The sequence below is a fragment of the Dama dama genome, chromosome 1 (genome assembly GCF_033118175.1).
Source record: "Dama dama isolate Ldn47 chromosome 1, ASM3311817v1, whole genome shotgun sequence".
Classification (NCBI taxonomy): Eukaryota; Metazoa; Chordata; class Mammalia; order Artiodactyla; family Cervidae; genus Dama; species Dama dama.
In genome coordinates, this window is record NC_083681.1 from 78,278,305 (window position 1) to 78,301,962 (window position 23,658).

General features: G+C 38.7%; 1 protein-coding gene and 2 pseudogenes across 1 annotated transcript; 2 read left to right on the top strand and 1 right to left on the bottom strand.

The window, feature by feature from the left end:
- The first annotated feature begins 11,791 nt into the window (after positions 1-11,791).
- Positions 11,792-13,798, top strand: LOC133067723 (olfactory receptor 5M3-like; annotated as a pseudogene).
- Positions 13,799-13,803: 5 nt separating this feature from the next.
- On the top strand, positions 13,804-14,731 carry LOC133056043 (olfactory receptor 5M9-like; annotated as a pseudogene).
- Positions 14,732-19,639: 4,908 nt separating this feature from the next.
- LOC133067776 (olfactory receptor 8U3-like) lies at positions 19,640-20,596 on the bottom strand. The gene has a single exon (XM_061158715.1). The coding sequence runs from the start codon at positions 20,594-20,596 to the stop codon at positions 19,640-19,642; it is 957 nt and encodes a 318-aa protein (XP_061014698.1).
- Positions 20,597-23,658: the final 3,062 nt, after the last annotated feature.

Below are 23,658 nucleotides of genomic sequence, written 5' to 3' on the forward strand. Positions count from 1 at the left end.
GATTAATTTCTACATTAATTATCTACATTAATAGAGAAGATTATTTCAGCCCAAGTTCACAGGTATATGTGTTGACATTGTTTACATCCTTTGTTAGAATAAAAAGATTTCATTTTTCTTATTAAAAAATGTAGTGATGAATTTAAGAAATACTTATCTATTTGTTTATTTAGATTATAATCTGAAGTCGAAGAAATAACAACATATTTCATTCAGTTCTCTAATGTAAGGTCATCACGATGGTGGTCTTGCTAATGGTTTTGATTTTCCTGAGGGGAAGGAGAAGCACATGTGCGCTCATTTCCGCTCACTCGCACGTGCATTGTGGGCAACATGTCAAAGCTCTCTGCACAGAAACAAACTGGGAATTGTGTTCAAATTATAATAACATCACTGGGTAGTTGAGAAACTTAAGCCTGATATTTAATGGCTTTTTCAATGTGAAAGGTGGATCTGTTCAGAGACCTTTGTTTTGAAAATAAAAAGACTGTGATATGTAATTATTGTCCAGTACTTTTGTATTTAAGAGACACAACAGCGTGTCTCTCTTCTACTGATTCTAATAGCTGCTATGTTTCAACTCCAAGGTCAACAGGATCTAGACTGTGCACGTGTCATGTACCCCCGCCAAAGTTCCACCATTCTAACTGAGAAATAGATAGAATTAGTGAATGTGTCATTTTGCAAGTACAAAGCTTCAGATTTCTCCTCACAAATTAAATTAATATTCATGTAGATTATTGTGCACATTTTTGACCTAAGTATGATATTAAATATTAATTTCTTTTTACTTGAAAGAGGGAATATTTGGGTGGTCTATTTTTTGTTAGCAATGACACATCCTGACTTAATAGTGTAAACATAGTTTGGCTTCTCTCTTATAGCTCATTTCATCTAATACAATGATGAGGCAACAGGTTTATAACTTGGACATCTGTAATGTTTCTATGTCTTCTGATATAAGCAAACAAATAAACAAACAAATAATCTGATATCTTGACACAGAAACATATAGCCACTGAAATGTCACTCACACATTTAAATCATGCGTTTAAATCATCACAAAATGCATAATTTATCTACAGAGATGTAGATATAAAATGAGAATGATGTATAGAGAACAAATATTTCTCTTTGTCCAGTATTATTTTTATTATATTTATATGTTTGTTGTTGAATGTGCTGGATCTTCATTGCTGTGAGGCTTTGCTCTAGCTGTGGACAGTGGAGGGAATTTCTGTTTGTAAAGGCTGACCTCTAGTTGCGGTTCATGGGCTTTTCATTGTGGTGGCTTCTCTTGTAGCCCAGCACAGATTCTAGGGTGTGTGGACTTCAGTGGTTTCGGGTTCAAGAGTTGTGGCCCCCAGTCTCTAGAGCACAGGCTCAATAGTTGTAGCATTTGGGCTTAACTGCTCTGTGGCTGCCGGGATCTTCCTGGATCAGGGATCAACCCATGTTTCCTGCACTGGCATTCTTCAAATGAGACACCAGGGAATTCCTCTTTGTCCAACGTGAGTCTTTATTTTCCTCAGGGGAAAGCTAAAGCACATGTAAACTCGTTTCCATTCATTCACACATACATCATGGGCAACATTTCAAAGCTATTTGCATGTAAACAAATTGAAGATTTTGATTAAATTATAATATCATTGTGTCTGTAATGCAAAACTTAACCTCCCTAAAGAACTTAAGCTCTTACTTAATGTTACTATTTGGGTGAGCTAAGAGTAATTTCTTTTGTCTCTAAGACCATTTCACCATTTATTGGAAAACTCTTGGTATTCCAAATTAGTTCCTGATTACTAATCAATTTTTAAATGTCATTTTAAAGCTTTTAAATTAAGGATAGCTTTCATTGGAATAGTTTTGTAAAACAGTTTGTAAAACTGGATGCTCTTGTTACATTGTTTCTATGTTTACCGACATCATTATAGTGAAGCATCTTCAGCATAAAGTGTACTTATCTTTCTCGGTCACCCTTCCCTCTTCCTTGATCTCACCCTCACTAACACACACACACACACACAAATACCACAGTTCCTTCTTCTGAAATCTACATTTCCTTGAGGGAGTGCAGATTACATTGTAATGACCTACTGCAAGTGAGTTTACCAGATGCATTTTCTCCAGTTAGTGAGAAGGAATTGAGGAATCCAGCATACTTGGGCACTGAAATTGCAATCATGAGCTCAGCTCTCATGAGTTCATGAAACTCTATTGGCTATTTTGTCTTAAAAATACTAAGCCAAGAATTTATTTCAAATATTCTTAGGTTGAAAAAGCTCCAAAGTTTCTGGGAGAAAGTGAAAGTGGGAGTGAAATTCAGTCGTGTCTAACTATGCGATTCATGGACTATACAGTCCATGGAATTCTCCAGGCCAGTAAGCTGGGGTGGGTAGCCTTTCCCTTCTGCAAGGGACCTTCCCAACCCAGGGATCAAACCCAGGTCTCCCACATTGCAGGTGGATTCTTTGCCAGCTGAGCCACGAGGGAAACCAGGCGAGGATAGGTAGGGATGCATTTGGTGTGTCTATTATGTGCTCACTGTGTCTCTATGTGTTCCAATAGGTGTGAAGTGTGTATATGTGTGTGCTCAGTCATGTCCAGCTCTGTGCAACCCCATGGACTGTAACCCACCAGGCTCCTCTGTGCATGGACTTTCCCAGACAAAATCACCGGAGTGGGTTTACGACTTCCTTCTCCGGGATCTTCCCGGAGCCGGGATTGAACACTTGTCTCTTGTGTCTCCTGCAGGATTCTTTACCAATAGTCCCACTTGAACAGGATACGATGTGTTACACACCTTCCTGCATCCTTCACAGGACCTAACAAATGCTTTGCAGTAAACAATTGTGAAGAGTGCAATAATAGAACACTATGCCTTTTTTCAGATTGTTCTAATTTCACATTATGAATCAGGCAATTGAAATTATATGTGATACAATGTAATAAGGACTGTATAAGCAATATGAGCTAAATATCCTATGTGGCTCAGACAGTAAAAAATCTGCCTGTGATACAGGAGACTTGGAAGGTCAGGAAGAACTCCTGGAGAAGGGCATGGCAACCCACTCCAATATTCTTGCCTGGAGAATTCCATGGAACTAGGAGCCTGGTGGGTTATAGTCCGTGAGGTTGCAGAGTTTGACATCACTGAGTAACTAACACTTTCAGGGTGGAAATGCAGGTGAGGAAGTTATAAATTTTACATAGGTAGCCCCAAGGAAATGGTGGTGAAAGAGAAGGTCATTTTTATACCAATTTAAAAAGTAGATTCTGATTTATCTACATCTTTGAGGCCTGAAGAATAGAATCATGAAACTCAGTCTCTTGCTCTGTGAGTGGTCCTGCCTAGATTTCTCTGTGATAAATGAGTGATCCTTATGGCTACTTATACTGAGAACCATATTTGTACCATAAAACCCAAGGGCATCACATGAGGCTATTTAGTGTCCTGTAGAGGATGGCCTTAAAAATTAAAGTTAGGAAAACATTAAGGTGATAAAAATCAATTGGCAGTTGAAAAGAATCCTGGGTCAGAGGTAGATTTCTCTGAAAGATACTAGATCTAAGACTTCTGTGAGGAGTCGATTCCTATTCCTGGGGAGCACCTGGATTTTCTCAAGCTAGAAGTTTTTCTATCTAAGTGTTACTTAGATATATGCCTCTCTTCCCTGTGTCAGTCACCTATTGAAAATCTGATAATCACTCATTTTCTTTATTGAATGAATATTTCTTGCACTTCTACCATGTTCCCCGTGTGTCATGGGTCCTGGGGCAGGGTCATGTCCAAGGCTCTCTAATAAAAGCTTTCTTGCAACAGAAAAACAAGAATAGCTTTGGAAGAAAATCAGCAATTTCCTTCATAATTCTTCATAAGCAGAAATAAGCTCTTGTTATAAGAACTGAAGGGGAAACAGTGTGAATGTACAGATCTGGGGAGGAAAGGTCACAAGTTTGATGGATGGGCATAAATTGCCAGGCAAATGAGTTAAAATGATCGAATGTATATACCACTATAATATTACCAACGATTTTGTGGTTGTACAAAGGACATTGTCTCTGTGTGGGGAGCATGCTGCTAAGCTTGTATGATTTTAGCTCTCCACCCAGGAACCTGGGGCCACGACAGTGGAAGCACCTAGTCTTAACCACTGGACCACCAGGGAATTCCCACAAAGGACATATTTTTGTTTCCCAAGTACATAAAACCATATACGTGCATGCTGAGTCACTTCAGTTGTGTCTGAATCTTTGAGACCCTATGGACCTGGACTGCAGCCTGCCTGACTTCTCTGTCCGTGGGATTCTCTAGGCAAGAATACGGGCCTGGATAGCCATTCCCTCCTCCTCCGGGGAGTCTTCCTGACCCAAGGATCTAACTCCCCAGCATCTCTTAAGTGTCCTGCATTGGCAGGCAGGTTTTGGGTTTGTTTGTTTGTTTCACCACTAGCGCCACCTGGGAAGCTCACATAAAACCAGAATAGAGCATGAAGTGTACACCAGTCATACAGTGGAAGAGGCTTCCCTGGGGGCTCAAATGGTAAAGAATCTGCCTGCAGTGCAAGAGATCTGGGTTCAATCCCTAGGTCAGGAAGATCCCCTGGAGGAGGGAATGGCAACCGGCTTCAGCATTCTTGCCTGGAGATCCCATGGACATTGTCGCCTGGTGGGCTACAGTCCACAGGGTCACAAAGAGTTAGATACAACTGAATGACTAAGCACACACAAATATAGTGGAGATGGGATTCTCTGGGGTCAGGAATTGAGATTTTTGGTATGCCCTATTCATGTTTACTTGTTGGCAATAGAATGAAATGATTAACTGTATAAACTCAAGAATCAGGAATATAGCCCCTGCCGCAATGAATCAGACTTTGAGCAAGTCACTTAATCTATCTAAGGCTCTAAATTTTTGTCTGTAAAACAAGAATAATAATAATTAACTCAGGAAGTAGTTGTGAAAATTTAGCTAGCATAGTCCCTGGCATGTGGGAACTTTAATAAACACCTTGCTGTTCCTATTATTCAATTTCTACTTCTCCTTGTTTACAAAATGAGTGAGTTGGAGAAGATATATTTTTCATGCTTATATATGTCATATTTTTGGTGACAGGGGATGATATCTACTTCATATTTCATTGAAAAAGCCATCTCACAGAGACCTAGAAGCACAAAGCAGGGTGTTGGCTTATGCGGAAACAATGACTTCATCACCGAGCTTAGTGTGATACAAACCCAAATAAAATTATGTTCTTTGATCCTAAGACACCCTCAAAGTTACTTGACTCTGGGGGGATAGAGTATTGTGCAAATATGTTACAAAAAAACCCCCAAAAAACCTGGCTGTGGACTCTTCCTCTTGAGATGTACTTTCCCAAGGGTCATTTTTCGGTGAAGACTCTTAATTGCTTCTTTTTTTCTAAGGCAAATGTTTAAGGTAAACTTCTCCAGTGGATTTCCAGTTTCTCTGTTGCTTAATACCATCTCTTACACAGCACTTATTTTTCAAATGTGCATCTTTACTGGGAATACTTCATTCTGAGGCTGATATACAAATCCATCTATCTGGAAATGGAAGATAGAGGTTGCATCTTAGATTTTATTGTCTTTTATTCTTTATTAATTAATATTAACTCCATATGTGTTACCCATGTATAGGTATGTATGAGCAGGAGTAACAGAGAGAGATAGAGAAAGAGAATGAGATTTTCTTTAGAGATTTGATTATTGCAAACTATTAATGGAAGCAAAACTTTCCAGGAATGTATTTAATAATAATTGTGCTTAGTATGTTTATTATGTAATAATGTGTAAAGCTATTTTAATACAAACATACCATTAATTTAATACTGTAACTATTGTAATATCATATTAAGATAAATAAATGAAAAGCAAAAGAAAATAATAATAAAATTTGTCCAAGTTCACAAAATAAGTCATGAAGCCAGAGCTCAATAAAGTCTGACAATAAAACCAGAATTCTATAACTGCAATACTTAGGATTTTCTCTTTCCTGATCTTGAGGGGAAAAGAGTGCAGCTATTGGTAACTGAATTTAAAATGCATATAGATACAATATGGGAAGTGTATGTATATATTTTGGCCTGGAAATGGTGAGGAAAGTCCTATAAGTGCTTCTAATATCCCCAAAACGTTTAATTTTTTGAGACATCATACCCTGTATGATCGGACCTGACCACTTTACCTCTCCTGTAAGTTCGTAATTGCTATCTACTTCCTGGCTAAGCACCACTCAGGTTTTCATATATTTAGCTTTTGCAGATACTTACCTGCCTCCTGACAAACCTGTATGCAGGACAAGAAGCAACATTTAGAAATGGACATGGAACAATGGACTTGTTCAAAATTGGGAAATGAGTAGGTCAAGGCTGTATATTGTCACTCTGCTTATTAAACTTACATGAAGAATACATCATGAGAAATGCCAGGTTGGATGAATCACAAGCTGGGATCAAAGTTGTGAAGAGAAATATGAACAACCTCAGATATGCAGAAAAAGCTATTATGATGGCAGAAGGTGAAGAGGAAGTAAAGAGCTTTTTAATGAGGGTGAAAGAGGAGAGTGAAAAAGCTGGTTTAAAATTCAACATTCAAAATATATCCAGGCCCATCACTTCATGGCAAGTAGATGGGGAAAAAGTGGAAGAAGTGACAGATTTAATTTTCTTGGGCTTCAAAATCACTGTGGATGATGACTGCAGCCACACATTTAAAAGATGCATGCTCCTTGGAAGAAAATCTCTGACAAACATAACAGCATATTAAAAAGCAGAGACATCACTTGGTCAACAAAGGTCCCTATAATCAAAGCTATATTTTTTCCAGTAGTCATGTATGGACGTGACAGTCGGACCATAAAGAAGGTTGAGGGTCGAAGAATTGATGCTTTTGAACTGTGGTGCTGGAGAAGACTCTTGAGAGTCCCTCGGACTGCAAGGAGATCAAACCAGCCAGTCCTAAAGGAGATCAGTCCTGGGTGTTCACTGGAAGGACTAATGCTGAAGCTGAAGCACCAATACTTAGTTCACCTGATCCAAAGCGCCAACTCATCTGAAAAGATAGTGGAAAAGATTGAGGGTAAGAGGACAAGGGGCAACAGAGGGTGAGATGGTTGGATGGCATCACTGACTCAATGGACATGAGTTTGAACAAACTCCAGGAGATGGTGAAGGACAGTGAAGCTCAGCGTGCTGCAGTTTGTGGGATCTCAAAGAATCATACGTGACTTAGCGACTCAATAACAACAAGCTTTTGCAAAGTATTGACACTACCATTTTACCATATCTTTTTTTTTCCCCCTGGGTTAATCTTGGTCCCACGGAATTAGATAAGTCTTTCTAAATAAAAATTCCTCTACCATTAATTTTGAAAAGTGTGGAAGGGTGAAAATCACAAGCAGTCAGAGGCTCATTCTGTTGAATCAATGTCAGCATGCTCTGCTGACATGTGGGTAATGTTTCTCAGGAATCTCATCTTCTTCTTTGTATTTCCTCTATCATTTATGATGGTATCTAAAACTTATTTTTTTCACTAATTTCTCTTTGAATACTAAGGTGGCAAACTTTAAAAATACACCTTTTTTCTTGTTATAGAATCATCTTTTTTCAAAACTTAACATGTTACAGGGAAGAAAAAATCTGACTACCTTTTGGATTTGTTTATTTTACCTTAACCTTTGCTACCTATGGCTTTTGTTCACTAAAAAGACACTGTCTATACACAATAAACTGTGGAAAATTCTGAAAGAGATGGGAATACCAGACCACCTGACCTGCCTCTTGAGAAACCTGTATGCAGGTCAGGAAGCAACAGTTAGAACTGGACATGGAACAACACACTGGTTCCAAATCAGGAAAGGAGTAGTTCAAGGCTGTATGTTGTCACCATGCTTATTTAACTTATATGCAGAGTATATCATGAGAAACGCTGGGCTGGAAGAAGCGCAAGCTGGAATCAAGATTGCCAGGAGAAATATCAATAACCTCAGATATGCAGATGACACCACCCTTATGGCAGAGAGTGAAGAGGAACTAAAAAGCCTCTTGATGAAAGTGAAAGAGGAGAGTGAAAAAGCTGGCTTAAAGCTTAACATTCAGAAAACTAAGATCATGGCATCTGGTCCCATGACCTCATGAGAAATAGATGGGGAGACAGTGGAATCAGTGTCAGATTTCATTTTCTGGGGCTCCAAATCACTGCAGATGGTGATTGCAGCCATGAAATTAAAAGACGCTTACTCCTTGGAAGGAAAGTTATGACCAACCTAGATAGCATATTAAAAAGCAGAGACATTACTTAGCCAACAAAGGTCCGTCTGGTCATGGCTATGGTTTTCCCACTGGTCATGTATGGATGTGAGAGTTGGACTGTGAAGAAAGCTGAGCGCCAAAAAATTGATGCTTTTGAACTATGGTGTTGGAGAAGACTCTTGAGAGTCCCTTGAACTGCAAGGAGATCCAACCAGTCCATCCTAAATGAGATCAGTCCTGGTGTTCCTTGGAAGGGCTGATGCTGAAGCTGAAACTCCAATACTCTGGCCACCTCACGCGAAGACTTGACTCATTGGAAAAGACCCTGATGCTGGGAGGGATTGGGGGCAGGAGGAGAAGGGGATGACAAAGGATGAGATGGCTGGATGGCATCACCAACTCAATGGGCATAAATTTGAGTGGACTCCAGGAGTTGGTGACAGACAGGGGGGCCTGGCGAGCTGCGATTCATGGGGTCGCAAAGAGTCGGACACAACTGAGCGATGGAACTGAACTGAACTGAACTGATACATAATGGGCTTCCTTGGTGGCTCAAACTGTAAAGAACCCACCTGCAAATGCAGGACACGCAGGAGACCCAGGTTCAATCCCTGAGTTGGGAAGAGCCCCTGGGGAAGCAAATGGCAACCCACTCCAGTATCCATGCCTGGAGAATGCCTTAGACAGAGGAGCCTGGTAGCCTTCAGTCCATGGGATTGCAAAGAGTTGGACATGCCTGAGAAACCAGCCAGCACAAATAACACATAATGGGCTGCCTCGGGGAAACCTGCTTCCCCTGCCTGAATGTCAAATCAAAGTGCCTTTGTGCAGGGAAGCATTCTGACCCTGTCCAGCTGAGCCAAAAATAAGAAATTAATGTATGCCCTCCCTGAGGCTGGCTATTCCAGGAGATACTTGGAAGATTAATCTTTTTACTTTACTTCCTTACCTCCTCCCACTTTGTTGCTGTTGTTCAGTCACTAATTCATGTCCAATTCTTTGCCACCCCATGGATAGCATCACGCCAGGCTTCCCTGTCCTTCATTATCTCCCTGAGTTTGCACAAACTACTCTTCAGAAGTAACTGGCATCCAGACCCTGATAATATGGTTACTTTCGGTTATTAGTCTGCCATCTTCTTGCTCTGCCAGTTGTCCAAATAAAGCCGTTATTCCTTGCGGTAGCACCTGGTCTGTCTCCAATTTATTGCCTGTCGTGTGGCAAGTAGGGCTTCCCATATGGCACTAGTGCTAAAGAACCTGCCTGCCAATGCAGGGGCCATAAGAAACCCGGGTTCAGTCTTGGGTTAGAAAGATCCCCTGGACAAGGGCATGGCCACTGTCCCTAAATTCACAAAGATTTAGACACTACTGAAGTGACTTAGTGCATAAGCAGGTGGTGAGTAGGGCAAGTTTGGACTGTGCAACATACTCTTTTTGTTTGTTTGTTTTGTTTTAATAAAATAGCGTTGCTTGGGCAATTTACAGTTAGATCTGTAAACTACTTTTCTTGATGCTGTTTCCATGGACTGAGGATGTCCACAGGCATTTCAAAAATGATCCTGCAACATACTGGGGACAAATATAATCATCCCTAAGTATCTCAAGGGAGATTGGTTCCAGGATGGCCCTTCCCCACCACTCCCCCAGGACACTGAAATCCACATGCTCAAGTCGCCCCTACAAAATGGTATCATGTATTATTATACAGAACCCATGGACTGCAGCCTGCTAGGCTCCTCTGTCCATGGAATTCTTCAAGCAAGAATATTGTAGTGGGTAGCCATTCCCTTCTCCAGGGGATCTTTCCAACCCAGGGATGGAACCCTGGTCTCCTACATTGCAGGTAGATTCTTCACTGCATGAGCCTCCAGGAAAGCTCATTATTATAATCTATGCACATCCCAATATATATTTTGTCATCTCTAGGTTACATGTATACTTACAATATTTAGCTACGTCATTACCACTATTAATAGTGATATTAATCTCCTTGTTTACATTGCTCTTCTTTGTTTACTTTGCAGAATATAACAGTGAAACATACACAGTAGATTTAAATTGCTTGTTAGGTATGGAAAAGTCTTTATCCAGGAAATATATATAATATATGAATGTGTTTGGGTGGTTTACCACTTTATTTTGAAGCCTATTGTGATCAGCTTGTCCCTCTTTAAATGAGTACAAGTATGAGATTAGATTAAAAATAATTTTTGATCCAACATTTAGGGATGATAGATTATTTGATTAAATGGCTCCCATCTCTAACCATGGAGAATATGATTATAATAAAAAGAGGTAATATGATATTTTGAGTTATATTAAAAAGAATATTAACTGTCCATAAATATCTTAAAAATAGGTGACTATAAAATATACCGGTATTGGAAAAAAGGGATATTTAAGAAGTATTTTTGGACTTCCTGGTGGCTCAGATGGTAAAGAATTTGCCTGAAATGCAGAAGACCCAGGTTTGAATCTGGATTGGGAAGATCCTTGGGAGAAGGGAACAGTTACCCACTCCAGTATTCTTGCCTGGAGAATCCCATGGGCAGAGGAGCCTGTGGGCTACAGTCCATGGGGTCACAAAGAGTGGCATAAAACTGAGAGACTAACATTTTCACTATTTTCTCTTTCAGTCTTGGATAAATGGCCATTTATCCAATTTATCCATTTAAAATTTAAATGATTTTTAGTACAAGCTTTGCTCAATCACTTTTTGTAAAAACCATGACAACAGCAACGGGGTCTGTGTATTTCTCCATTTAGGTAACCTTCAGAGAGTTTGTTAAATAGCAAATGCTCAGAAATGATTTTCTGAAAGGAGTGTCAAAGTACAGCCATAGATCAGTCCAGTTCAGCTGCTCAGTCGTGGCCGAATCTCGACACCATGGACTACAGCATGCCAGGCTTACTCGTTCATCAACAACTCCTGGAGCTTGCTCAAACTCAAGTCCATCAAGTCAGTGATGACACCCAACCATCTCATCCTCTGTCATCCCCTTCTCCTCCTGCCTTCAATCTTTCCCAGCATCAGGGTCTTTTCCAATGAGTCAGTTATTCACATCAGATGGCCAAAGTATTGGAGTTTCAGCTTCAACATCAGTCTTTGCAATGGATATTCAGGACACATCTCCTTTAGGATGGACTGGTTGGATCCCCTTGCATTCCAAGAGACTCTCAAGAGTCTTCTCCAACATCACAGTTCAAAAGCATCATTTCTTCTGCACTCAACTTTCTTATGGTCCAACTCTCACACCCACACATGACTACTAGAAAAACCATAGCTTTGACAAGACAGACCTTTGTTGGCAAACTAATATCTGCTTTTTAATATGCTGTCTAAGTTGGTCATAGCTTTTCTTCCAAGGAATACTCATAGATAATTATTAGTAATCAAAATAAAGGGTCCATAAATAAAAAGTATAAATTAATAAACAATCAATACTTGTATTTAAAATTTGTTTCCTTTTTATTATTCCAGAAGTTTGTATCTAATATTGACCAAGAACAGAGAAAATGCTCAGTTTCACAGATGTGACAGAGTTTATTCTTTTGGGACTAAGCAGTCATCAGGAATGGCAAGTTCTCCTCATCATTTTCCTGCTGGTCTACATGATCACCATGTGGGTAGTATCCGCATGATCCTATTAATTAAGGTTGGTCCCCAACTCTGCAGCCCCATGCACTTTTTTCTCAGTCATTTGCTTTTTGTTGATATGTTGTTTTCTTCCAATGTCACCCCTAAGATGCTGGAAAACCTGTTATCCGAGACAAAAACACTTTCCTATGCTGATTGTTTGGTACAGTGTTTCTTCTCCATTGCTCTTGTCCATGTAGAAAATTTTATTCTTTCCATGATGGCCTTTGACAGATATATAGCCACTAGTAAACCTTTGCTCCATGGAAGCAAAATGTCAAGGATTGCCTGTATCTGACAGATTACTTTCCCTTATGTACATGGTTTTCTGACTAGTCTGGCAGCAACACTATGGACCTAAGGCTTGTACTTCTGTGAGAAGATTGAGATCAACCACTTTTACTGTGCAGACCCACCTCTCATCAAAATGGCCTGTGCTGGAACCTTTGTTATATACACTATATATATGTATATATACACATATATACACATAACCTTTGTTATATACAACAGTTTGAATATAAAATGATTATTCATGCCTACATTAATCTCACCTATTCTCTGGCTATAGTAATCATATCTTATCCATTCATCCCCATTGCCATTCTACAGACACATTTAGCAGAAGGGAGGCACAAGGTCTGTCTAGTCAAGGCCATGGTTTTTCCAGTAGTCATGTATGGATGTGAGAGTTGGACCATAAAGAAAGCTGAGTGCCGAAGAATTGATGCTTTTGAACTGTGGTGTTGGAGAAGACTGTTGAGAGTCCCTTGGACTACAAGGACATCCAACCAGTCCATCCTAAAGGAGATCAGTCCTGGGTGTACATTGGAAGGACTGATGCTGAAGCTGAAACTCCAATACTTTGGCCACTTTATGCAAAGAGCTAACTCACTGGAAAAGATCCTGATTCTGGGAAATATTGAGAGCAGGAAGAGAAGGGGAAGACAGAGGATGATATGGTTGGATGGCATCACCGACTCGGTGGACATGAGTTTCGGTGGACTCCAGGAGTTGGTGATGGACAGGGAGGCCTGGCGTGCTGCGGTTCATGGGGTCACAAAGAGTCAGACATGAATGAGCAACTGAACTGAACTGACTGAAAAGGAGTGAATGAAAAATATACAAATGAGACAATTTAGGGAATGGAGTGAGACAAAAACGGAGCATGCTGATAAACACAGAAATAAGAAGAGGCAGGATGCACACAGAATGGCCAAAGATCTCTTTGAGGATATGACTTTTCAGTTATGGGCAAGTAGCCAGCTATGTAAAATATTGAGGAAAAAGAGAATGAAAATACAAAAACTTAAAAAAGGAACTATTTTAAAAAGTGTATAAACTCTCTCCAACTAATAGCAACTCACAATTTGGAAGTTGATTAATCACTGTGAACTATTTTCCTACCCCTCAAATTATTCATATGGGAATTCAATACACCATAGAGAAAATGAATTGGGCACATAACATAGGCACTGATATTTCAGTTCTGGTCTGGGTTCACCTGTGCCCTATATTTTCATGATTGTAGACCATCATTCTCTGATGACTCTCAGTCTAGCGTTACTTTTATTAGAACTCTGTGAGGTTAACATCACTGTAATAGTTTAGCAAAAATAATTGTCTAATACTAGTAGTATATGAATGTAATTTTCTGTTTTAGAGTTAAGAAACTAATAAATATTGCAATAATTACCTATAAGGCCTGTTAAAGGAAATAAATGTGATTATATAGTCTTATGTTAGATTTTGTGCAAAGTCTACATTGATTTTTATATTATTTGAACTAGAATATTGATAAACAGGACTCAAAATTTTCAAGAATAAAATAAATCCATTCATTTCTTTTAATCTTTCCATAGGCAATACAGACTGGGTCTAAGTGAAGGCAATGCCAAATTTCACAGATGTGACAGAATTTATTCTTCTGAGGCTGGCCAGTCATCAGGAGCTTCATTTCTCTTTTTTTGTGGTGTTTCTAGTAGTTTACATGATCACTCTGATCGGGAACATTGCTATGATTATTTTGGTCAGCATCAGCCCCCAGCTTCAGAGTTCCATGTACTTTTTCTTGAGTCATTTGTCTTTTGTGGATGTGTGGTTCTCTTTCAGTGTCACTCCAAGGATGCTGGAAAACGTACTATCAGAGACAAAAACCACTTCCTACGTGGGGTGTCTGGTGCAGTGTTACTTCTTCAGAGCCCTTGTCCACGTGGGAGTATATATCTTGGCTGTGATGGCCTTTGGTCGCTACATGGCCATCTGCAACCCTCTGCCTTATGGCAGCAAAACGTCCAGGACCGTCTGTGCTGGTCTCATCTCTGTGCCCTGCATCTATGGATTCTGTTAGCCTGATCTGCACTCTGTGGACGTATGGCCTGTACTTCTGTGGGAACTGAAATCAACCACTTCTGTTGTGCTGACCCTTCTCTTATCAAGATTTCCTGAGGAGGGGTCCACATTAAAGAATACACCATGATTGTTATTGCTGGGGTTGATTTCACATATTCCCTCTCTGTGGTTCTCATTCCCTATAACCTCATCGTAGCGGCCGTGCTGCGCATGCGCTCTGCCGATGGCAGGAGGAAGGCTTTCTCCGCGTGTGGGTCCCACCTGACGGCTGTCACCAGGATTTACGGACTCTCATCTTCATCTATCTCAGGAGGCCCGCTGAAGAGTCTGTAGAGCAGGGGAAGATGGTGGCTGTGTTTTACACCACAGTGATTCCCATGCTGAATCCCATGATCCACAGTTTGAGGAACAAAGATGTGAAAGAGGCGGTCAACAAAGCAATCCTCAAGACAAACTCGAGGCAGTGAACCTGCAGTACATAATTCCGTGTATGCCACTTCCTGTTATAAATGTCCAGGCATATAAATTTCCTGTTTAAAATAGACTGTGTACAGGCAACACTTAAATATGCTAAGAGGTCCAGTCTAACACAGCGATGGTTTATCCCATGAATGGACTCTCAGGACTAAGCCTCCTTTATCTACATGTGCAAACATACTAACACTGACCTATTACTGTTAGTCACAGTGAATGTAAATTTGTGCTAAGTGTAGTTATCAGATAACTGATAAATACATTTGGATAAGCACATGTTAATTTGGAGGTATCTTTGTAAGAGCTGAATATGATTTCTTAGGATATTTTCTATATATAATTGCCTTTCACTTGTTTTATAAGTAATATATAATTTCCTGAGAAAAAAATAAGACTTCATCACTTTTCTATGAATATAAAAGTTGATGGATCCTCATTTACTAAAAAAAGCTTTCAATAACATTCATACATGCATGGACTTTTGAAAACAAAAATATATTCAGAATCTTCAACTAGTGTCATGAATCAATCAGAAGGTTAATTCTCAGTATGTATTGCTCTATAATTAACACTATTTGTGTTTCAAACAATCTGTTGGCTCACCGTAATTCTATTCTTTGGTTTGGATTTTGGCTAGTTATTTTTCTCTTTATTAATTTAAATAGGTGAAATATTTATGACTAAAGCCTATCCTGTCCTTCTCATAGTTTAAAAAGATGAAGCAATATGGATTTTTGTCATTTAAAATCTGACCTTTGATCAGAAGAATGTCCTGTTAAACCTTTGATTGCTATGATAAAGCTATTGTTTGATTCCAAATTCTTGTCACTAACATTACACTCTTAATTCTGTGTTTAGCTGCTTAAATCAAGCTTTTAATAACTACAGTGGGTCAACCAGATAAGAATCTCTGTAAAACCGAATGCCAATGCACTAGACATGTGTTAAAACATGATCAGCACAGCTCAAACTGGTATCCGTTGGGTTCTGATGACAAGTTTATGATTCAATTTATGTTGATTGGTGTCCACTTAATCTACCTTCATTCTTATTATAAGTAGAATACATTTTTCGTCCTTGTTGACTCTTGCTAATAATACCAACATAAAAGCAAATCAGAAACAGAAGTAATTTCTCATGAATGAGTTTATTCTTGTTTAAGGGCTAATCCAATTAAAAGGGGTGCACAATTGAACATGTGTAGAAAGACTCTGAGAAGTAGCATTTACTTGTGATAATATCACTGGAAAGATGGATTCCTTTTAACACAGAAAGTATTGTTACTCAGGCTAATATACTAAGTGCCCACAAGCCACATTCCCTCAGATTGGTTCTGAGAAAAGGCAGATGGTGGGAGGAGAGTTCTTTTTCATAACTTTAGGTTCTGAGCAGGAAGAAAGAGTACTGTTTGATTAGTGTTGGAAACTACATTAACAAAGGTTTTTTGTTTGTTTGTTTGTTTGTTTGTTTTATGTTTGCAAATTATCCAAATTTGCTTTTAATAAGTTGGTGTCAAGTATGAAATGATAGGCTGCTCAAGAAACAATCGTATTGACAGAGATCATTATAACTCGACCCTTTAAGATCACATTTTCTGTGATCCTTATGGCAGACATATTCCTCAGTGTCCACTACTTTATATTTTATTTTATAAGTAAAACATTTGCCATACAGCTGTTAACCACCATTCCCTTTGTCCCTTGTCAGTGAGATACATAATGTTGTCCAGTCTTGGCAACAATCTATCAGTAGAAAGTGATGCCTAAAACCCAAAGATCATCTTCTCTGTATTAAAGCCGTTAGATACGGACTTTTTTCTCTTCCTTCCCACTTGAAAATGTTGCCACTGAAATGATCACTTTTTAGACAAAGATGGAAACCACCTACTGAGGGTCTAATTGCCTTTCCCAAACCCCTTAACTCACACTGCTGCCTGAGAAAGGAATAAATTATTAAGTCACTTCATCTTGTTGAGTTCACTTAGCTATAGTGCTCTGCTTGTTCTTATAATACTTTCCATAAACACATCCTTGGCACTTCACCTCTGCATCTTACCACTCACTAGGATGACTTTTACCTGAGAATGATCAAGTCTCTTCAGAAACTATTCTGGTATTGAGAGAAGGGCATCTTGTCTTCTGTCTTAACCAGAAGGAGAGAAACTCAAACTTCTGATCTATCTCAGATATTAGGTTATATATCCCTTTGTCCTAACTACTTGATGAATCCTTGGGCTTGTTACGACCTTTAAGACTCCAGTTTTCACATTAACTGGTTTTGGATCCCTTTTGACCCATCATCTAGGCCATTTCACTAGCCATTTTAGGTACTTACAGGTCTCTTCCTTAAGGTTAGGAAACCTCAGCTATTATTTTTTTTCTGCACTGTACTTACAGGTACAGATAAGATGTGTTTTCACCAGACATTTGAGCCAGCACATCTTTAACTGTTCTTACTTATTAGTGGGGCTTCCCCAATGGCTCAGCAGCAAAGAATCATTGGCAATGCAAGAGTCATGGTTTCAATCCCTGGGGGAACATCCCCTGGAAAAGGAAATGGCAACCCACTCCAGTATTCTTGCCTGGAAAATCCCATGGACAGAGGTGCCTGGTGGGTTACAGTCCATAGGGTCACACAGAGTCAAACACAACTGAGCATGCACACACTTACATGCACTTATTATGAGTGAAATTGTTCCCCCAAAAGATGTGTTAAGTTCCTAACCTGAAGAACCTCGGAGTTTGGTTATAGGGGCATTGGGTTATAGGGTCATTATTTGGATATAGGGTCGTTGAAGATGCAGTTGTTAATATGAAGTCATACTGAAGTAAGGTGGACCGTTAATCCAGTGTGGGTGACGTCCTTACAAGAATGAAGAAATGTGGACACAGATGTAGAGGGAAGAAGACCATGTGAAGACAGCAGAGACTGGAGTGATGTTTACAAGCCGAGGAATGCCTGGGGCCATGAGCGGCTGGAACAAACAAGGACGGAACCTCCCCTAGAGCTTCACAGAGAGCATGGTTCCGCCAGTACCCTGACTTCAGACTTGTAGGCTCCAGAAATGTGAGAATATAATGTTTGTTGTTCTAAGTCAACGAGTGTGTGGTATTTGTTAATGCAGATGGATGAATTAATATATTAATATATTTAATTAATTAACATTATATATTAATAGTATACATTAATTAATATATATCTGTTAGTATATTTGATTAGTAATTAATACATTAATATATTTCTTTACTGTATTGTTTCAGTGTTAGAACTTTGGTTTTACTTTAGTCTTTTTTAGCCTCCCAGGCTATCATCCTTTCACCTCTGGGAGCTCTTCAAATGTATCTGAACTGTCTTTGGTAAACATGTGGTTTTGCAGCAACCTCCCCTGAATCCAGTGTGCTACCCAGAAGGGGCACCAGCTTCCTTTTGAAAGCTTCACTAACCTTTAAACCCTTCTCACACTGCCAGTCTCAGGTTCAGCCCTTACTCTGCAGTTTGCTATATAAACTCAATGCTGTGTTTTTAACTATTTAAATTATACTTTGGGAATTATTTAAAAAGTTAGCAATGACAAAGATGTTCTCTTTTCTTGAGTTTTATCTTTGGCAATTGACAGTCATGATTTCCAAGATTGATTTTTCTGCAACTGTGCTCCCTGACTCCAAAAGAAGTTGAATTAAGAACTTGAAAATCAGGATTGTAACTCATTGCTTCTGTTCAGAATTTGTATAATGTACAGCCACTTAGAACACCTTTTTGCTGCTTTAGTAATGGCATATATTAAAAGCATATATTAAAATAGAGGCATATTTAAAATAAAGTTTAATATAAATAATTTAACATAGCAATTTTGATGTCTTCACATAAATCTGAAATCTAATTTAACAATGAAATGTGTACTAAGATAATTTGGATAAAATAAGCTAAAATGCTTCTGAATAACTTATACAATAATTTTTTTTTTGCCAGTATTTTCCAAAATAGCAGACTGTTCAGCATATTCAGGAGTGTTTTTGATTTTGCCCTACAAGAATAGCTCACAATATCACCCACATGGTAGACACCAAACATTTGAATCTGAATTAAATATATATATATATATATATATACATATATATATATATATATACATTCCAGTTGATGGTTTAAGTGGGTCTTAGATTGCATCACTTTTCAACCATCCCAACATAAAACTATACTCCTGACATCTGACAGCAACCACATTTATAACTTGGTTTTAAACTACTGCTTCCTGTCCCCTCAACCCTTGGTAATTTCTTCAAATCCCTAAAATATAAAAGTATCTTAAGCTTTGCTGAGGGAATATAGGGTTATGTCTTCATTTTTGTTTTGATACAGAAAAAGAGAGTATGACTTTACAAAATCTGACCCTGATTCCCAGATCTGCATGGCAAAAAATGATATCTTTTTGAACAACATGAGAACCATAGAATTACAGAGAGTGACCAACAGTGAATCTAGTGGGAGTCAGAAGCAGAGAGGAATGATTTTTAGCAGACAGGATACAGTTGAGGAATAGCTACTGCAAGGAATGATGTGGGGATGGACGGGAAATTTACTTTACCACCTCCCTTTTTCTGTCTCCACAATGTATAAAATAGAAACATTTTTGAAGGCAGTGGCTAAATCTTATTATCAGTTAAATAGAAACTCTCCAGGTCAAAACTGTCAAGTGACACATATGCAAATAGAAGCAATTTGTTAAAAATGTGCATTATAATCTTTTAAACTTTTCATCTTATAAATTATGTGAAAAATAGAACACATGTGCAAAGTCATTTTGCTCATATAAAAATGGTAAAAATAAAATTAACTTATCAAAGATAATAAAAACAACATATCTACATGTGGCATAGTTCCAAGACAGTCAATGTTGCAAGTTACATTCTAATGTTTATTAGAGACAGGAAATAACATTTTTCAAAGGCTTTCCTCAAGGCATTTTTTACCTCTTGGTTCCTCAGGCTGTAGATCATGGGATTCAACATAGGAATGACTATTGTGTAGAAGACAGAGGCCATTTTGTCTGTGTCAAGGGAATGGTTGGATTTGGGCTGCAGATACATGAAGATCAGAGTCCCATAGAATATAGAGACAGCAGTCAGATGAGAACCACAGGTTGAGAACGCTTTGCGCCTCCCTTCTGCAGATTGGATTCTCAGGATGGCAGCCACAATGTATAGGTAAGAAATAAGGACCGTGGTCAAAGAGCTGATCATGTTGAACCCAGCAAAGATAAAAATCAAGATCTCTTTAAGGCTGGTGTCTGAGCAGGCAAGGGCCATCAAAGGGACATCATCACAATAGAAGTGATTAATAACATTGGGGCCACAGTAGATCAATCGAAAAGTAACAACTGTGTGGAGGAAAGCAACAGAAAAGCTGTATAAGTAAGGGCCTGCTACCAGTTGCACGCACACCTTTTGGGACATGATCACCACGTAGAGAAGAGGATTGCAGATGGCCACATAGCGGTCATAAGCCATCACTGCAAGAAGGAACATCTCCAAAATCAAGAAGCTCAGGAAAAAGCCCAGCTGTGCCGCACATGCATAGAAGGATATGGACCTGTGCTTGGTCAGGAGGGTCTCCAGGAACTTTGGGGCTATTGACGAGGAGTAACAAAAGTCTACAAAGGCCAGATTACTGAGAAAAAAGTACATGGGCATGTGAAGGTGAGGATCCAACCGGATTAAGGAAATCATGCCAATGTTTCCCACCAGAGTTAGAGCATATACCACTAAAATGAGAAGAAAGAGAAGGATTTCAATCTCTCTCTGGACTGAAAAACCCAAAAGAATGAATTCCATCACCCTGGTAATATTCTCTTCAATCATTTGTTCTAGTCTCTGAACTGCTGAAAAGAGACAAGTTAAAGACAGAAAAGTTATCAGGAGTAAGGAATTGTCATCAGATCCCAAAAGGTGCATGTTTTAACTTGAAGTAGAATAGCAGAACAAATAAATATTTCCCATCTCAAACTCTCCTGTTTGACATTTATAGTTTTCTGAAGCCAAAAATTGAGGTTTAATAAAAATACTGTTTATAAAGATATGTAATATTTTAGGTTTAGATTATTTAAGCTATATTTAATAGTAGAGACAATAGAGATATTTTAAATATCCTGCTCCCATATTTACATCTCAGTGGAGTGAAACTTTATTTTTTTATTTTTGGAGTAAAACTTTAATATGTAACACTTTATCTGTTTTAATAGACATTTAACAAATGTACATTATGCTAAATATAATACAAAGCTAAACAGGATATTCAATGGATAGAAATATTTATATTTGTGAATTAGGCAAATTTTGGATTCATATGTAATTTATACTTTTTCAAATGCTACTTTCTAAAAGTTAAAAAGTACACTTGTAGTTAGAGTTAGAATACACATATGTTTAAAAGTAGAGTTCTTTATAATCATTTATTCAATGAACATGAGTTTGAGCAAACTCCAGGGGATGATGAAGGACAGGGAAGGCTGGCATGCTGCAGCCCATGGGGTCACAAAGAGCCAGACACGACTGAGTGAGTGAACAACAAATAGTTTTACATTAATTATTATCAACACTTATTATCAGTAATGCTTTCTAAATTATCTGGCAAATTTTTAGTGTAACAATAGCAAACACTCTTACTTTTAAAAGGTAGCCATCTCTTTGACAAGAGAGATAGCAATTATATGGAAATGGTACTCCTATCATGATGTTCAACTTGCATAATATGGTTTTTGAGAGTTCTATGCCTCTTTCCACTTCTGAGGCTAAGAAAGATAACTAGCTAATTTAAATTTCAGGAGTAAAGTTTAAAAAAGAAAAGGAAAAAACAAAAAACAAAAAACCTCACCATATCAAATTAAAATGAAGTGTGCAAAATAGAAAGAGTAACCCCTTACTTTTCCCCTAAATATTTTACTCAAAGGGAAGATTTGCTTTTTCTTGTTGCTGTTTTTTAACAAGTTACTGTGAGTAGTTAGAAAACGTGTCCTTTTAGTTTTTTCTTCTCTTTGTACTGACTCAGCTTAATGCGATGACTTGTAACTAATGTGTTTTCCAGAAAAAAGAAAAAAGTACACATGCACATATGTATACATATGTGTGTGTGTGTTAGGTCACTCCAGTTGTGTCCGACTCTATGCGACACTATGGGTTGCAGTCTGCAAGGGTCCGCTATTCACAGGAGTTTCCAGGCAAGAATACTTCAGTGGGTTGCTGTGCCCTCCTCCAGGGAATCTTCCCAACCCAGGAATCGAACCTGCATCTCCTTTGGCTTCCACATTGCAGGCACATTCTTTACCGCTGAGCCACTGGAGAAGCCCATATATACATACATACATATACGGTAAATTATCTGCCTGCAATGCAGGAGACCCAGGTTTGATTCCTGTGTTGGGAAGATCCCCTGGAGGAGAAAATGCCAACCCACTCCAGTATTCTTGCTTGGAGAATCCCATGGACAGAGGAGCCTCATGGGCTAGAGTCCATGGGATTGCAAGAGTTGGACACAGTTTAGTGACTAAATTACCACCACATATATACACATACATATGCGTATATACAAACACACACACACTTACACATAAGACATACATAAAATGTGACGTGAAAACTGTTTTCCCCCATCCATCTGTTTTTCTCTTGCTGGAGGCAAAACCCAGCTTCTGAAAGGTGTGTTTCAACTAACTTACCTTCCTAAGCAGACAGCTTAACAGAGCTACCGGCACTATAGCTCACCAATCTGGCAAAAGACTGGGAAATACAAAATATTGGTCTGAACATCATTTGCCCGTTTCCATGATGGTAATATAATAACTCTAGTCTCACTTTGGTCTTCCATGATAACTATCACTTTGGATATTTTAGAGGTAATTAGCAGAAATTTTGATACTGAGTTACTTTTCTTTGAGTATACATTGAAATCAGGCTTATTTTCTTATATTTCTTCTTTGTAATAAAAGGCAAAAATGCAAAACCCACACAGCCTCATCAATTCTGAAAAAGGGAAAGAAAAAAAAAAAAAAAACACTTCCCTATTTTGTGAATTACTTTCAGCCACAAATGTCTCTTTTTTACATTTTTTTTTAAACCATCAAAAGTTTCCCCTAAGAGAAAGGCAACACTCACACATACAAATGCTCTTCTTCCTTAGGAATTGGCTTCCACAATTTCATCAATAGGGTTTTCTCCTAAAGGAGACCCAAGTCTTGGGCAGAAGTCAAAGAGGATACTTCATTTGGGGTGGGCTAAGAAAGGTATTTCACTATTGTGTATACATGTCAGCTTCATCCAGTTGGAGCAGAGTTAGACAGGGTCATCTACTTTCCTCTAAATGGCAAAAAGTGTAGAGGCTTGGAAAAGGAGGGTTATGAAAATGACCGACAGTGCCTCTTAACCCATCAGGTTGTAGAAGAAATCTTCCCCTGAAAGTTGAAATACCCAGGGTACCTGAATTTGTAGAGTAGGCCTTTATAAAGTACAGTCTCTATTCCTTGGGGAGTTAATTCCTAATATTCCCCAGAGATGACTGCACCAGTTTCACTGACCCTCCAGGGTTCAACTGTGATTAGAAAACTTCAATTAGAAAAAAAAAAAAATAGCTTATAAAGACAAAGGTAACAATAGGTCTTATTTTAAAATAGAATGATGTCATCATGAAATGACTAATCCTTGATTCAGTTCAGTTCAGCCACTCACTCATGTTCAACTCTTTGCAGCCCCACTGACTGCAGCATGCCAGGCTTCCCTGTCCATCACCAACTCCCAGAGCTTGCTCAAACTCATGTCCATCAAGTCAGTAATGCCATCCAACCATCTGATACTCTGTCGGCCCCTTCTCCTCCCACCTTCAATTTTTGCCAGCCTCAGGGTCTTTTCTAGTGAGTGAGGTCTTCTTAGCA

Excerpts from the sequence above, each read along its gene's own strand:
- LOC133067776 (XM_061158715.1), bottom strand. The coding sequence starts at position 20,596 with ATGATTGAAGAGAATATTACCAGGGTGATGGAATTCATTCTTTTGGGT.